The sequence below is a fragment of the Carlito syrichta genome, unplaced genomic scaffold, assembly GCF_000164805.1.
Source record: "Carlito syrichta isolate Samal-C Ts95f unplaced genomic scaffold, Tarsius_syrichta-2.0.1 Scaffold106255, whole genome shotgun sequence".
NCBI lineage: Eukaryota > Metazoa > Chordata > Mammalia > Primates > Tarsiidae > Carlito > Carlito syrichta.
In genome coordinates, this window is record NW_007050351.1 from 377,072 (window position 1) to 393,191 (window position 16,120).

The window sequence follows — 16,120 nt, forward strand, 5'->3', positions numbered from 1 at the left end:
GCAGTGGAAGGCTGAGGCGGAAGGATCGTCGGAGCCCAGCAGGTCAAGGCTTCGGTGGCCGGGAGCGGCCACTGCACTCCAGTCTGGGTGACAGAGTGAGACTCCAACTCAAAAAAAAAAAAAAAATGTAAATAACAAGCAGGGGTGGTGGCTCATGCCTGTAATCCCAGCACTTTGGGAGTCGGAGGTGAAAGGACTGCCTGAGCCCATGAGTTCGAAACCAGCCTGGGCAACATGGCAAGATCTCATCTCTACAATAAATAAAAAAATTAGCCAGGCATGGTGGTGCACACTTGTAGTTCTAGCTACTTGGAAGGCTGAGGTAGAAGAATCGCCTCAGTCCAGCAGGTTGAGACTGCAGTGACTGTGAGCATCATGCCACTGCACTCCAGCCTGGATGACAAGAGTGAGACTCTGATTCAAAAAAAAAAAAAAAATATATATATATATATGAAAGGGATTGGCAGTAGTAAGGAAACTGCCAGGGTAGGGGAGGACACACCTCATCAACAAGGGTACCTGCATAATGAACATTTGTATACCTAACCCTGAAAAATACATATATATATAACGCCATAACTACCAGTTCTAAATTTTATGACTCAGTTGTTATTAACATATTATAGAATACCTAAACCTCATTTTTTAAAACTAGGCTATTTTTTAATACATTAGACTATCAATAAGTACTGGAAATATACTTCATATTTTAGTTGAACTGGAATAGTTAAAAGCAAGATGTGACAAGCTACTTGTAAAGTTGCCTCAATTTCTCTTGGAGAAAATCACATTCCTAAGCTTTATTACAGATCTCTTTTATTTGGAATGACCAGACTATCTGAAAAGGAGAAGAAACTTGTTGAGCTTAAATCGGGACTTCTCTAAGTTAACATCAAGGAGTTCTGTAAACCCTGCCAAATTTTGGATAATATATAAACACAATATTTATTTTGGGACAAAGACCCTGAAAGCAAGTAAGCAAAATGTTCCAGAAGAAGCAGAGTTACAGACCTCTGCAAAAGGCCAATTAAAATTTAAAATAAGATTCTGTCCTCAGGCTAGGTGCAGTGCCTCAAGCCTGTAATCCCAGCACTTTGGGAGGTTGAGGAGAGAGGATTATTGCCTGAGTCCAGGGGTTAGACACCAGCCTGGGCAACTTGGTGAGACCTCATCTCTATAATAAATCAAAAAATTAGCCGGGTGTGTTGGTGCATGCCTATAGTTCCAGCTACTTGGAAGGATCACCTGAGCCCAGCAGGCTGTGAGCATGCCACTACACTCCAGCCTGGGTGACAGATTCCAACTCAAAAAAAAAAAAAAATCATAAGGAATACACACACGCGCGCGCACGCACACACACACGCACACACAGGCCAGGCTCGGTGGCTCAGCCTGTAATCTCAGCACTTTGGAAGAAGGAAGCGAGTGCATTGCCTGAGGTCCCAGGTTCGAGGCCAGCCCGGACAACTTGGTGAGCCCTTGTCTCTACAATAAATAAAAAATTAGCCAGGGCTGGGTGCAGTGACTCAATCACCAATTCCAGCACTCTGGGAGGCTGAGGCAAGAGGATTGTCTCAGCCTGGAGGTTCAAGACCAGCCTGGGCAACTTGGTGAGACCTTTTCTCTACAATTAAACAAAAAATTTAGCCAAGCATAGTAGCACATGCCTGTAGTTCCAGCTACTTGGAAGGCTGAGGTGGAAGGATAGCCTAAGCACAGCAGGTCAAGGCTGTGATGGCCGTGAGCGTGCCACTGCACTCTAGCCCAGGTGACAGAGTAAGACTCTAACTAAAAAAAAAAAAAATTAGCCAGGCGTGGTAGTGCATGTCTGTAGTTCTTGCTACTTGGAAGGCTGAGGCGGAAGGATCACTGGAGCCCAACAGGTCAATGCTAGGGTAGCTGTGAGTGTGCCACTGTACTCCATCTGGGCGACAGAGTGAGACTCCAACTCAAAAAAAAAGAGTTAACCTCTCTTTCTGAGGACAATGTAGAAACATATGTAGCATGTTTGATTTCCACAGAAAAAACTGTCAACAGTAGTAGCACAGTAAAGTTTTTTTCCACTTATGAAATATTTTTCATACCCTTTCTCTCTATACACACAGACTGAGGATGACATCATAAGTATATACAATCATCACTTCAAAATCCCAGCCAGGCATGGTGGCTCACGCCTGTATTCCCAACACTTTGGGAGGCCGAGGCAAGTGCAATCCCTGAGCCCAGGGGTTTGAGATCAGCCAGGGCAACTTGGCGAGACGTCATCTCTACAATAAATTTAAAAATTAGCTGAATGTGGTGGCGCATGCCTGTGGCTCCAGTTATTTGGAAGGCTGAGGTGGAAGGATCGCCTGAGACCAGCAGGTCGAGGCTGTGGTGCCCATGACATGCCACTCTACTCCAGCCTGGGAAAGAGTGAGACTCTAACTCACAAAAAAAGAACATTTTGGTTGCCAGGGTTTAAAACACACCAGAATGGACCATTTGTGAACTATGTGATGTTCCAACATTGTTTGGCTAACCTGAAATGAAACTTGCCTAAGGCATTCTACAGTACTAAAACTCGTACTTCATTTAATTCTCACATGATGTATATGAATAAGGAAGATATCTTTATTTTCATTTACAAGTAAAGAAAATACTTATGATTATCTTGACTCAAATCTAGAACTCTTTCTATTATATTATTTTAAATTTTTTTCTGAGAAACAGCCCAAGCACACAGTTCACTAGATACCTGGGTAAAAGTATAAGTATATTTGAAAGATAGGCTAGGTGCAATGGCTCACACCTGTAATCTCAGTACTGTGGGAGGTGGAGGCGAGAGGACTGCCTGGACAACTTGCCATGCCTTATCTCTACAATAAACAAAAAAATCAGCTGGGCATGGTGGCACATGTCTGTGGTTCCAGCTATTTAGAAGGCTGAGGCATAAGGATTACCTAAGCCCAGCAGGCTGAGGCTGCGGTGGCCATGAGCTTGCACTCCAACCTGGATGACAGAGTGAGCCTCAGACTCAAAAAAAAAAAAAGATCAAATTGGGCACAGTAGCTCAAGCCTGTAATCCCAGTACTTTGAGAGGCCAAGGTGAGAGGACTGCTTGAGCCCATGGGTTTGAGACCAGTCTAGGCAACCTGGTGAGATCTCTTCTCTACAATAAATCAAAAAATTAGCTAGATGTGGTGGTACATGCCTATAGTTCCAGTTGCTTGGAAGGCTAAGGTGGAAGGACTGCCTGAGCCCAGCAGGTCCTGGCTGCAGTGGTTGTGAGCATGCCACTGCACACCAGCCTGAGCGACAATGGGAGACTCTAACTCAAAAATAAACAAAAACCATATTTCAAATAAAGAGAACATGAAGAAATTTTTTGGTTCCCCTCTATAAGCATTCTGATTCATTCTAAACTCACTAAATTTAAGTGAATATTACTGTAGCCAGCTTCCAAGACGGCCCCAATGACCCCAGTTTCCCAGTATTCACACCCACATTTAATCCCCCATTCCTGTTGAGTGTGGGCTGGACTTAGTGACTAGTCTGTAATGGACAGAGCAAGATACAAGTGACTCAGAAAAAAGGTCATAAAGGCCTGGTAACTTCATCCTTTTTCTCTCTATGAAGAAGCACACATGACTAGGAACTGAAGCCACCCAACAATAGCCATGTGAATGAGCTAGTAGGTGGATTATTCAGTCTAGTCAGGTCTTCAAAGGCTGCACAGTCCCAGCTAATAGCTTGACTACAACCTCATGAAGGACCCTGATCCAGAATCACCCAGTCAAACAGCTACCAGATTTCTGTAAAGGGGCACAAGGAAACTTCTGCGGGTCAATGAAACATTATCTTGACTGTGTTAGCAGTCAGCATTATTCCAGTAGCCTGCTTCACTCTTGCCCTCCACAGTCTATTATCAACCCAGCAGTTAACATGATCCTGTCAAAACTTAGCAGACTCACATGGTGGCTCATACCTATAATCCCAGCACTTTGGGAGGCTGAGGCAAGACTAGCCTGGACAATATGGCGAGACACCGTCTCTACAATAAATTTAAAAAGAAGCTGGGGGCCAGACGCAGTGGTTCCATCTATGATCCCAGTACTTTGGGAGGCCAAGGTGAGAGGATTGCCTGAGCTCATGGGTTCGAGACCAGCCTGGGCAACCTGGCGAGACCTCATCTCTACCATAAACAAAAAAATTAGCTGGGTATGGTAGCATGCACCTGTAGTTCCAGCTACTTGGAAGGCTGGGGCGGAAGGATAACCTGAGCCCAGGAGGTCAAGGTTGCGGTGGCCATGAGCATGCCACTGCCCTCCAGCCTGGGCGGCAGAGTGAGACTCTAACTCAAAAAAAAAAAAAAAAAGTGGCTGGGCATGGTAGTGCATTACTTACAAGGCTGAAGGAGAATGCTCACCTGCACCCAACAGGATGAGGCTATGGTAGCTGTGAGTGTGCCACTGCACTCCAGCCTGGGTGACAGAGTGAGACTTGGACTAAAAAACACTATACAACAACAAAAAAACCCTAACACATAATATCATTCTGCTGCTCAAAATCTTGAGATGGGCTTGGTAGCATGCCTAACTCTAAATCCTTAACCAGTATAGTTTCCTCAAAGTTATGAGGTGTCAGTGAGATAAGAACTAAGCAGCTTCAGGAGGTAACTAGGTTGAGGGAACGTGGAAGAATCTACTGATTTGGGATCCAATATAAGAAACAGGCAAATAACTAACACCTGGAAAAGTTCCGTCAATTTTCTTTCCTTCTACATGAACAGAAACAAAATCTAGTCCTAGTCTGACGTGAACAGAAACAAAATCTAACAGTTGTAAGAAACCATAACAGCCGGGCTCGGTGGCTCAGCCTGTAATACCAGCACTTTGGGAGACTGAGGTGAGTGGATTGAGCACGCGGGTTCGAGACTCGCCTGGGCAACTTGGTGAGCCCTCATCTCTACAATAAATCAAAAATTAGCTGGGCGTGGTAGCGCACGCCTGTAGTTCCAGCTACTTGGAAAGCTGAGGCGGAAAGATTGCCGGAGCCCAGCAGATCGAGGCTGCGGTGACCGGGAGCGGCTATTGCACTCCAGTCTGGGCGACAGAATGAGACTCCAACTCAAAAAAAAAAAAAGAAACCATAACAAGAAAGAAAGAGGAATACGAGATGTGACCGGGAGCGGCTACTGCACTCCAGTCTGGGCGACAGAATGGGACTCCAACTCAAAAAAAAATAGAAACCATAACAAGAAAGAAAGAGGAATACGAGATCCCATAGTTAGAGGTCCATGGATGAGAAAACACAAGGCAATATCTTTTTCTAAATACACTGTATGGGATAATACAGTAGGAGTTTTTTTTGCCTTAAAATACTGTTTCTTCTAGATCCTACTGGTGTAGGACAGATGTTGGCCAAATTATATTGAGAAATACATGATCTATACATAAACATTTAACAGATTTACATCTGAGGGAAAGCTGATTTCTACCACTGTCACCATTCACAGAACACAGCCACAATCATTTATTTACATATTGTCTATGGCTCCTTTCACACTACAATGACAGAGTTAAGTAGATGCAGAATTGAGGAGTTGTAACAGACCTTAGGCCTGCAAACTGAAAATATCTGCACTTATCTCTTAACAGAAAAAAGTCTAAAACCAATACCAATAAAATGTAAATTTCCTGATAGCTTACATCAGTTCTACCACTTTTCCTAATAGACTTGAAAACATCTCAACTGAATACAATAATGCATCACATAATGTTTCAATGATGGACTACATATATGATGGAGGTTTCTTAAGATTATAATGAAGCTGAAAAATTTCTATTGCCTAGTGACATCATAGGCATCATAACAATGTAGTGTAGGCTGGGATCGGTGGCTCAGCCTGTAATCCCGCACTTTGGGAGGCCGAGGTGAGTGAATTGCCTGAGCCCATGGGTTCGAGATCCGCCTGGGCAACTTGGCGAGACCTCATCCCTGCAATAAATCAAAAAATTAGCCAGGTATGGTAGTGCGCGCCTGTAGTTCCAGCTACTTGGAAGGCTGAGGCGGAAGGATCGCCGGAGCCCGGCAGGTTGAGGCTGTGGTGGCCGGGAGCAGCCACTGCACTCCAGTCTGGGCAACAGAGTGAGACTCCAACTCAACAAAACAAAACAAAACAAAACAATGTAGTGTAGTTACTTGTTTTAAAATATAAATATTATTGTATCCTAACTATAGTGTTTATAAAGTCTACAATAGTGTATAGCAGTATCCTAGACCTTCATATTCATTCACCACTCACTCACTAACTCACCAAGAGAAACTTCCAGAAATGCAAGTTCCATTCAAAGTTAGTGCCCTATATAAGTATGCCACTGTATCTTTTCTATTGTATTTTACGAGACCTTTTCTATATTTATATATACTTAGATACACAAACACCATTGTGTCACAATTGCCTACAGTATTCAGTATAGAAATATGCTGCACGGTTTTGTAGCCTAGGAGCAGTAAGTTATACCACACAGCTTAGATACAGATTAGGCTATCCCATCTAGTTTTGTGTAAGTACATACTATGTGTTCACACAACAATGTAATTGCCTAACCATCTCTCAGAACATATCCCCATCATTAAGCAACCCATGACTATACTGGAACAAGTCATCTAACATTTTTGTTATTTTTGGTCATATAACTAAAAACATCTAAATGGCTTATCCAAGGACAATGTGGTCTTCAAACTAGATCATTAAATTAATCTAATCAAACATGCTTTCTGGTAGAGTTAACAACCCATTTATTAGTTATTAAATACTAGAAAATCTCAGTAACACTGAGATGTCAATCTTGAAGTTTTAAAATAGTTTTGCACTAAAGCTGAGAGAAAAACAGATTTTCTGGTTTATGATTTTAGTATCTGAACTATGTTAAACAACCTATAAAGAAGTATTTTGAACAACAAAAAAAATTCTTAATTTAGTCATACATACATGCACCAAACAGACAAAAAACAATAATCCTACAGACTTCCCAAATTCTCCCTCATATACTATACAGAATTACCAAACAGTAAAACCTGCAACATTTGCTTTTAATTTTCTAAGCACACAAGATAACACACAGGAAAGCAAATTACTTGCTTATTAATACTATTTATTTGAGTTGGAATCTGTCGTCGCCCAGCCTGGAGTGCAGTAGCACACTTATGGCCACCACAGTCCCGACCTGGTAGGCTTAGGTGATCCTTCCACCTCAGCCTTCCAAGTAGCTGGAACTACAGATGCACGCCACCATGCCCAGCTAGATTTTATGATTTATTGTAGAGACGAGGGCTCATCAAGTTGCCCAGGCTGGTCTCCAACCTCTGGGCCTCAGGCAATTCTCTCACCTTGGCCTCTCAAAGTGCTGGAATTATAGGCTGAGCCACAGCATCTGGCCATATTACTCATTTTTAAAATCCTATAATCTATTTTTCCTCTCCTAATCCAAAGATTAGTAGTTTTGCCACACACAAAAGATCAAATCTAAGTTCATAAAATTAAAGAAAACAAAAATTCTTTATTGTATATATAAAAGATTAGAAATCCTTTTTCTAATATAGCCTTATATGAAAAGCTTTTAATTTTCTCAAAGGAATATTTAGACATCTCTTATGCTTTACAGATAAAGTGATAGGTTATGCTATTTGTAGTGACACTTAGAAAAGTAATTTAGCAAGTTGACAGAAAGAGGTATGGATATATACTGCAAAATCCCAGAAAAGTAAATTAGCAAGTTGACAGAAAGAGGTATGAAAATACACTGCAAAAACCCAGAATGAGTAAATTTTTCCCTAAAAAATGTTATTGCAAGCAGTCAACTCCTTAACTTCTTAATCAAGGATCAACCAATCCAAGATATTATTCATTAAAATTTCACCAAAAGCTGGGCTCAGTGGCTCAGCCTGTAATCCCGCGCTTTGGGAGACTGAGGTGAATGGATTGCCTGAGCTCGTGGGTTCCAGACCTGCCTGGGCAACTTGGTGAGACCTCATCTCTACAATAAATCAAAAAATTAGCTGAGCATGGTAGTGCACGCCTATAGTTCCAGTTACTTGGAAGGCTTAACGGAAGGATCACCGGAGCCCAGCAGATCAAGGCTGCGGTGGCCAGGAGTGGCCACTGAACTCTAGTCTGGGTGACAGAATGAGACTCCAACTCAAAAAAAAAAAAAATTTTTTTCACCAAAATCATATAATACATTTAACTTAGATTTTTAAGTAGGGCTCTCAGCCTAAACATTTCTACCTACAAATATACAAAAAATGTTGTAACTTTAACCTAAATTTTTTTTTTTTTTTTTAGTTAGAGTCTCACTCTGTCACCCAGACTGGAGTGCAGTGGCCGCTCCCAGGCACCACAGCCTCAACCTGCTGGGCTCCAGCGATCCTTCCGCCTCAGTCTTCCAAGTAGCTAGAACTATAGGCGCGCGCTATCACACCCGGCTAATTTTTTGATTTATTGTAGAGATGAGGTCTCACTAAGTTGCCCAGGCGGGTCTTGAACCCACGGGCTCAGGCAATCCACTCACCTCAGCCTTCCAAGGCGCGGGATTACAGTCTGAGCCACCAAGCCTGGCTAACCTAAATTTCTAACATCAAAATTGCAAGGTATCTATTTGTTCCCAGGAACTCTTCCTCAAAACAAAAAATTACTTCCAAGTTAACGTTTTCACACTGTTTTTCCCCAAATAAAATTTGTTATGTTAAGAGAATTAGAAAGTTACCCATGAGCTATTTCTAAATACTAATTTTTAAGTCTTTTTTTATTTTTCTCTTAATTTTTGTACAGCACTATAGTTACATGTGTTTTAGTAAACAAAAAATATCTTGTTAGCTTTTAAAGGAATTAAGTGCTGAATTTACTACTTTCCTTAAGGGCTAGAACATTCTGTGATGAATATTATATAAATGAAATCAGTAATGGAATAACATAAAAGTTTAACAGTGATTTTTAAAAATTGAATTACATCACCATAACACAGAATGAAAATAAACCCGATCATATGCCTGCGTGATCAGATCTGTGATCTTTATTAAAATATAAATCATCAGATAATCTCTTATAAAACAACCCACAGTATTTTAAATGGCAAAGAAATGTTTCCTACCTTGCCCGCTTCTCTTTCTAAGTCGACATACTCTCGGCTAGGTGTTTGTCGTTGTTCTCCCTGCCAGCTGGCCGGAAAAAACTGGAGAGACAGATTGGTTCCTGTGGCCACAAAAGCCTTTTAGAAAAATCAATACAAACAGGATCAGGAGCAGGACATTACATAAATTATGCAGCCAGTCATTTATTTTTACATCAGTTTATGCCTTGAGCCAGGCAGCACCAAGAATACTTAAAAGTAAAAAACATGCACTCATCATTTTTCTTAAGTATTAAGTTACAAACATCTGATTCCATTTTGAGGACATTTGCCATTGGCTGCTTAAATATAAAATCAGACATGGAATCAATACTTTCTTTCAGGTCATTTTTGCTGACGTTAGGATCTCATGCTGCTAATGTCTAACCAGAAGCCACCATCCTTGCATTTAAAAACATATGATTTTTAAATGTGAAAACTTAAAGAGTTTGAATTTTAAAACACTCTGCTATCAAAGTTATATAAATTAAACATTTTAATTTGTCTTTTTTTTTTGCTCAAGGAAACACTACATGGCACACAGTCCATAAAAAATGCACTTGGGATTGTTTCTCCTGTGATAAACCATACATTAGCATGTGATATGACAATACTTCTCTCTGAAACTCTAGACGATTTAAAAAAATACACATGTTCTAAAATTTGACTTTAGGAGAACTGGATCTGACTACAGCAAAGAGAAGAGTATTCATCTAATATTTATAAAAGATTTGGATGGTACAGCTCAGTAGATGGAACAATCTAAAACCATTTCAGTAAAGTGTCATTTTATGTAGCCCTTGAGCAAGTTAACTCTAGTTCCCTTATGTAAAAAACAAAAATAAATTAATGCTCTTCCCAAGGGAAATTCAGACAGAAAAAAGGAAGTAAAAAGCATTTTTGAGAAAATACCTTTTTCATCATCTAAATGTAAACATCGCTTGCCGGGCGTGGCGGTTCACTGTAATCCCAGCACTTTGAAAGCTGAGACAAAAGGACTGCCTGAGTCCAGGAGTTCGAGACTAGTCTGAACAATATGGCGAGTCCTTGTCTCTACAACAAACCAAAAAATTAGCTAGGTGTGGTAGTGCAGGCCTGTAGTCCCCACTACTTGGAAGGCTGAGACAGAAGGACCGCCTGAGTCCAGCAGGTCAAGGCTAAAGTAGCTGTTATCTTGGCACTACACTCCAGCCTGGGCAACAGAGTGAGGCTCCAACCAAAAAGATTTTAAAAAATGTAAACTTTTCTTGGCTGAAACCAGAGAAAGTTTTTGTTTGGTTTATTTTAATAATTACATCCTGAAGCATAATCTGTTTCCACCATAGTCTTCATCTGAAAGCAATAGGTTCTCATTTGGGGCAATTTGTTTAAACCCATCAGCCAAGCTATCCAATATTTCCCCAATGGTTAGTAGCCTAGATTCTTTAGAGGTATAAATTATAATTTCTGGCTGGGCGCAGTGGTTCACAAGGCTGAGGCGAAAGGATTGCCTGGGCCCATGGGTTCAAGACCAGCCTGATAACTTGGTGAGACATCATCTCTACAGTAAATCAAAAACTTAGGCGGGTGTGGTGGCACACGCCTATAGTTCCAGCTACTTGGAAGGCTAAGGGGAAGGATCACCTGACCTCAGCAGGTTGAGGCTTGTGGTGGCCATGAGCGTGCCACTGCACTACAGTCTGGGAGATAGAGTGAGACTCCAACTCAAAAAAATAAAAAAATAGCCGGGCTTGGTGGCTCAGCCTGTAATCCCACACCTCGGGAGGCTGAGGTGAGTGGATTGCCTAAGCCCACAGGTTCGAGACCCGCCTGGGCAACTTGGTGAGACCTCATCTCTACAATAAATCAAAAATTAGCCGGGCGTGGTAGCGCATGCCTGTAGTTCCAGCTACTTGGAAGGCTGAGGCAGAAGGATCGCCAGAGCCTGGCAGGTCGAGGCTGCGGTGGCCAGGAGCGGCCACTGCACTGCAGTCTGGGTGACAGAGTGTGACTCCAACTCAAAAATAAATAAATAAAAATTAAAAATTTTTAAAAATTATACTTCCTATTTCTATTACTGGTACTGTAGGTACACTTATCAACCTAATTGCTAAATCTCTAGACTTCTTTGATGGCACTTTCCTAATCAACTGAGATATCATTTTCTTGGTAACTATTTGATATGAACAGAAACCAAACTAACATCATTATTACAGCATCAACCTATACAAAAATATTTCCATATACTATTAGCATAAGTTTTATCAACAAAAGTCCCACCAACACTAGTTCAATGAAAAGCAGACTCCAGGAAAGAAACTGTCCAGGCTGTATGGCCTGAAGCATACCTCGGTTTCCTCACAAATGGTTATTTGTAAAGTGCTTAAAATAGTACCAAGTAAATGCTGTGTAAGCATTTGCTAAATAATGTAGTAGAAACAAATTTTTTTTTTTTTTTTTTTTGAGTTGGAGTCTCTGTCGCCCAGGCTGGAGTGCAGTGACACACTCACGGCCACTGCAGCCTCAACCTGCTGGGCTCAGGTGATCCTTTTGCCTCAGTCTTCCAAGTAGTTGGAACCACAGGCACGTGCTACCATGCCCGGCTAGTTTTTTCATTTATTGTAGAGGTGAGGTCTTGCCAAGTTGCCCAGGCTGGTCTCGAACTTGGGAGTTTAGGCAATCTTCTCACCTTGGTCTCCCAAAGTGCTGGGATTATAGGTGTGAGCCACCACACCCAGCAGAAACAATTTTGAGACTGATAAAAAAGCCAACTTTTTTCAGCCTCAGAGGATGAAATTCTCAGAGCAGAGTGGTAGCAGATAACAGACTCAGTCCATGAATGCATGTCCTGTGTCAAAATCCCTCAGGCATGTTTCTTCTGTATTCACCCAGTAGCAAATCCTTCTACCTCCAGTGTACCCCAAATTAGCTCTGGCTAAAACATTCTGCAGATCTTATTACCTCACCTCCTGTCTGAATGCCAACCTCAGATTTCCTGCTTCATCACTTTATGTCCATTATCTCATAAAGATCCCTCTTTGAGACAGAAGAAGTGGTACAAACAGATCATTCTAGAATAGTACTTTCCAAACTTATTTGACCACAGAGCTTTTTTTAAATGAAATATCTATAATACATATATAAGAGTCGGCAAATTCTGTTAAAAAATACTGAAATGCTACACTTGTATAATGTTGTATGTAAAATTTCCAGGTTGTCTGATTATATTTTATAGGTTTCATAAATCATGGACATGGCACACCTTAAGCCAATCCAGCATACTTTTTTGCCATTCAATCTTCAGAATTAAAAATATGTGTTAGTTTTTACTCTTCTTACAGTAGTCACCATACCACCCAAAAGTATTTCTTCTGTTATTAATTATTGATAATGAAGACATTTCTAATACTTTTAGTATAAGAATTCATAAGAAGCCGGGCTCGGTGGCTCAGCCTGTAATCCCGCGCCTTTGGGAGGCGGGTTCGAGACCCGCCTGGTCAGTGAGACTTCATCTCTACAATAAATCAAAAAATCAGCCAGGCGTGGTGGCGCATGCCTGTAGTTCCAGCTACTTGAAAGGCTGAGGTGGAAGGATCGCCGGAGCCCAGCAGGTCGAGGCTGCGGTGGCCAGGAGCGGCCACTGCACTCCAGTCTGGGCGACAGAGTGAGACTCCAACTCAAAAAAAAAAAAAAGAATTCATAAGAATAAATCAGACTTTACCAAAAAGATTTTCACACCCATAATCACTTTTAACTTTTACATCATGCTACAATAAGGAGTCTGATTGGGTTTTATAGTTAAGGAGAGAGAAGCACCAAACCCTTTATATTATATTCTTTCATATCTAAATACCAAATAAATTCTCCATAAGAAAGGTTGGGAAGAGCCGTAAAAACTATATTCGTACCGTTTATGGCTTTTTATCAAAACAGGCAAAATAATGCCTTTTCCACAACCAAACAGGTAGAAACCACAGTCGGATCATAAGATAAATTTCAGACATTAAGTAATCTCTAAATTCAAATAATCAGGTACCTATGATGCAAAAGGCATTATGCAAAATACCTGTATCCAGAGAGGTTTATACAGAATTAATGTAGTCTCCACCCTATAGAAGATAAGGATCCTGTAATTAAATGTGGGTAACATGGAATTAAAGCGGGAGGGGGGGGGGGCGACGCTAGAAAGACAGGAGATAATAAAATGTGAAACTACTCTCCAAATACAAACAGTTGCATTATTCAACAAAGTAAGACATGTGCCGCTTTAAGTGTAAATCTTACATAGAGTTCAATCCTTGGTAAGTGCCAGAAATTTAAAACCTTTGTTGGTTTTTGTAGGATCAGATATTTGGAAGGGGGAAGACCTAGAATATCTACTTCATCCTGGAAATAAATTTATGACAAATACAAACAACCTATAACACTGTCATAATATTACAGCGATTTTTTTTTTTTTTTTTTTGAGTTGGAGTCTCACTCTGTTGCCCAGACTGGAGTGCAGTGGCCGCTTCCGGCCACCGCAGCCTCGACCCGCTGGGCTCCAGTGATCTTTCCGCCTCAGCCTTCCAAGTAGCCGGAATTACAGGCATGCGCTACCATGCCCGGCTGAGTTTTTGATTTATTGTAGAGATGAGGTCTCGCCTGCCCAGGTGGGTCTCAAACCCGCGGGCTCAGGCAATCCACTCACCTCAGCCTCCCAAAGGCGCGGGATTACAGGCTGAGCCACCGAGCCCGGCTACAGCGATATTTTAATACAGCAACTCAGATATACTGTGGGTTGAATCATACTCTCAATTCATAATTACATGCAGCAAAATCTGATATGACAGAAAACATCCTACTAGTTATACTTCATTAAATTTCAAAAAAATCTAAGCTTTCAAAAATAGTGACAGTATATGGGGTCTGGTGTGGTGGTCTGTGCCTGTATTCCCAGCCATTGGGCAGATGAGGCAAGAGGAATGCTTGAGCCCAGGAGGTCAAGGTTGTTGTGCACTATGGTGGTACCTGTGAATAGCCACTGAAGCCCCAGACTGGGCAACGTAGAAACACTTCTCTCAGAGAAAAAACAAACAAAAAAAACAGTGACAGCACAGGTACTTTGTAACTTATCTTTTACACTTACAACAATTACCTCCAGGAAATCTTTGGTCAAGTGTACCATTTACCTTTTGCAAAAGAAAACCCAGGCAAAGGACGATACAGTCATTGGGCCATACTAACATGTGACTATTTTCTTCTACTACTCAATGCCAAAATCAAAATATTCTTAAATATTTGAATCATATAAATATTGCAACTACTGAAGAAATTTGAAAGTGGGCTAAAAGCTGAAGATTTTCTTTCACAACATGTAATCACCAGGTATTCTAGAGTGCCTGCTAAATTTAACCAGTATTGGCTAGACACAGTGGCTCAACGCTTATAATCCCAGCACTTTGGGAGGTTGAGGTGAGAGGACTGCCTAAGCCCACGGGTTCGAGACCAGCCTGGGCAACTTGGCAAGACCTCATCTCTACAATAAAAATAAAAAAATTAGCTGGGCATGGTGGTACATGCCTGTAGTGCCAGCTACTTGGAAGGCTAAGGTGGAAGGACCACCAGAGCCCAGCAGGTTGAGGCTACGGTGGTCGTAAGCGTGCCACAGCACTCCAGCCTGGGTGACAGAGTGAGAGTCAGACTCAAAAAAAGAAAAAAAAAGAAAAAAACTTAACCAATATCGCCTCACTATCTTCAAAATAATTCTAAAGTTTTCATTTTAAATACCAAAATATTGTTTAAAAATAAATTTGGGCCAGGCGCTGTGGCTGAAGCCTGTAATCCCAGCACTTTGGGAGATCGAGGCAAGAGGAATGCCTGAGCCCACGGGTTCGAGACCAGTCTAGGCAACATGGTGAGACATCGTCTCTACAATAAAAATAAAAAAAAATTAGCCGGGCGTGGTAGCGCAGACCTGTAGTTCGGCTACTTGGAAGGCTGAGGCGGAAGGATCACCGGAGCCGAGCGGGTCACTGCTGGGATGGCAGTGAGTGTGCCGCTGCACTCCAGCCTGGGTGAGAGTGAGACTGTAACTCAAAAAACATTTTTTCGACTTCGGTATAAAAAGCGAGAATTTTATGATATGTGAATTATATCTCAATAAAAAATAAACTGATTATAAAGGGGGCGGGAGGAGTACGTTTTCCAATATGTCTTGCTATACTGTTAACCCAAACTCAAACAGCACCATGGCTTAGTCTCTGCTGATAAAATGGGCCCAAGACTCGGAGTAGACAGTAACAGGATTCCACTAGACAGCGCTTCAACTTTAAAAAAACCTCTTTTGTTTAGTTTCTTCTACGGTTCCTTCTTCATTAGCACCTCCAACAGGACACACCAAAAAGAGATGAGAGCAACTAGGTCACTTGGATTTTTTTCAACCCGAGGTTTGGTGGAGAAAAGGCACCACCAAATACAGGCGCTTCGAGGAGATGAACTCAGGGTTTCACCTATCTACGCAGTTTTTAGGAGCTGCTGCACTACATGGGGCACGTTTAGGTTTGAAAAAAGAGAATAATGGTTTCCTTCTGATTCTCCTGAGGCTTAATTCTAAGAAGATGACACGTCCTTTAGGGTTTTTTCCTCCTCCCTCTATTAAGACAATAGATAAGATTTATATTCAGCTACCCCGGGCTGAGATCGCTGCACATACAGACGTATCCACACATCTACCTTGTGAGCCACAAGCCAATGCGACCTTGAATGAAACTCCAATTCTTTTTCCGAACGGCTGTTCGCCATAAATACCCTGAACCCTTCATCGGTGTCACAGCCTACACAATGACCTTTCCTTGCCTGGTGTGGATCGGGTTTGAGCTCCACTCGCGGCGAATTTTTCGCCGACGCGGCTCTGGGAAACATAAGCCGCCGCAGCCGGCCACAGGGGACGCGTCTCCCCGCGAGGACCGGGGGCCCGCCAGTGTCTGGTTTCGCATTTTGAATCCCGA

General features: G+C 41.8%; 1 protein-coding gene across 1 annotated transcript in view; it reads right to left on the reverse strand.

The window, feature by feature from the left end:
• CBFB (core-binding factor beta subunit) overlaps window positions 1–16,108 on the reverse strand; it is a 58,327-nt gene extending 42,219 nt beyond the window's left edge. The window contains exons 1-2 of the mRNA XM_021716726.1: window positions 15,959–16,108; window positions 9,135–9,251 (exon numbers count right to left, since the gene is read on the reverse strand). Coding sequence (XP_021572401.1) covers window positions 9,135–9,251; window positions 15,959–16,108 — 267 coding nt within the window. The remainder of the gene's footprint in view (window positions 1–9,134; window positions 9,252–15,958) is intronic.
• Window positions 16,109–16,120: the final 12 nt, after the last annotated feature.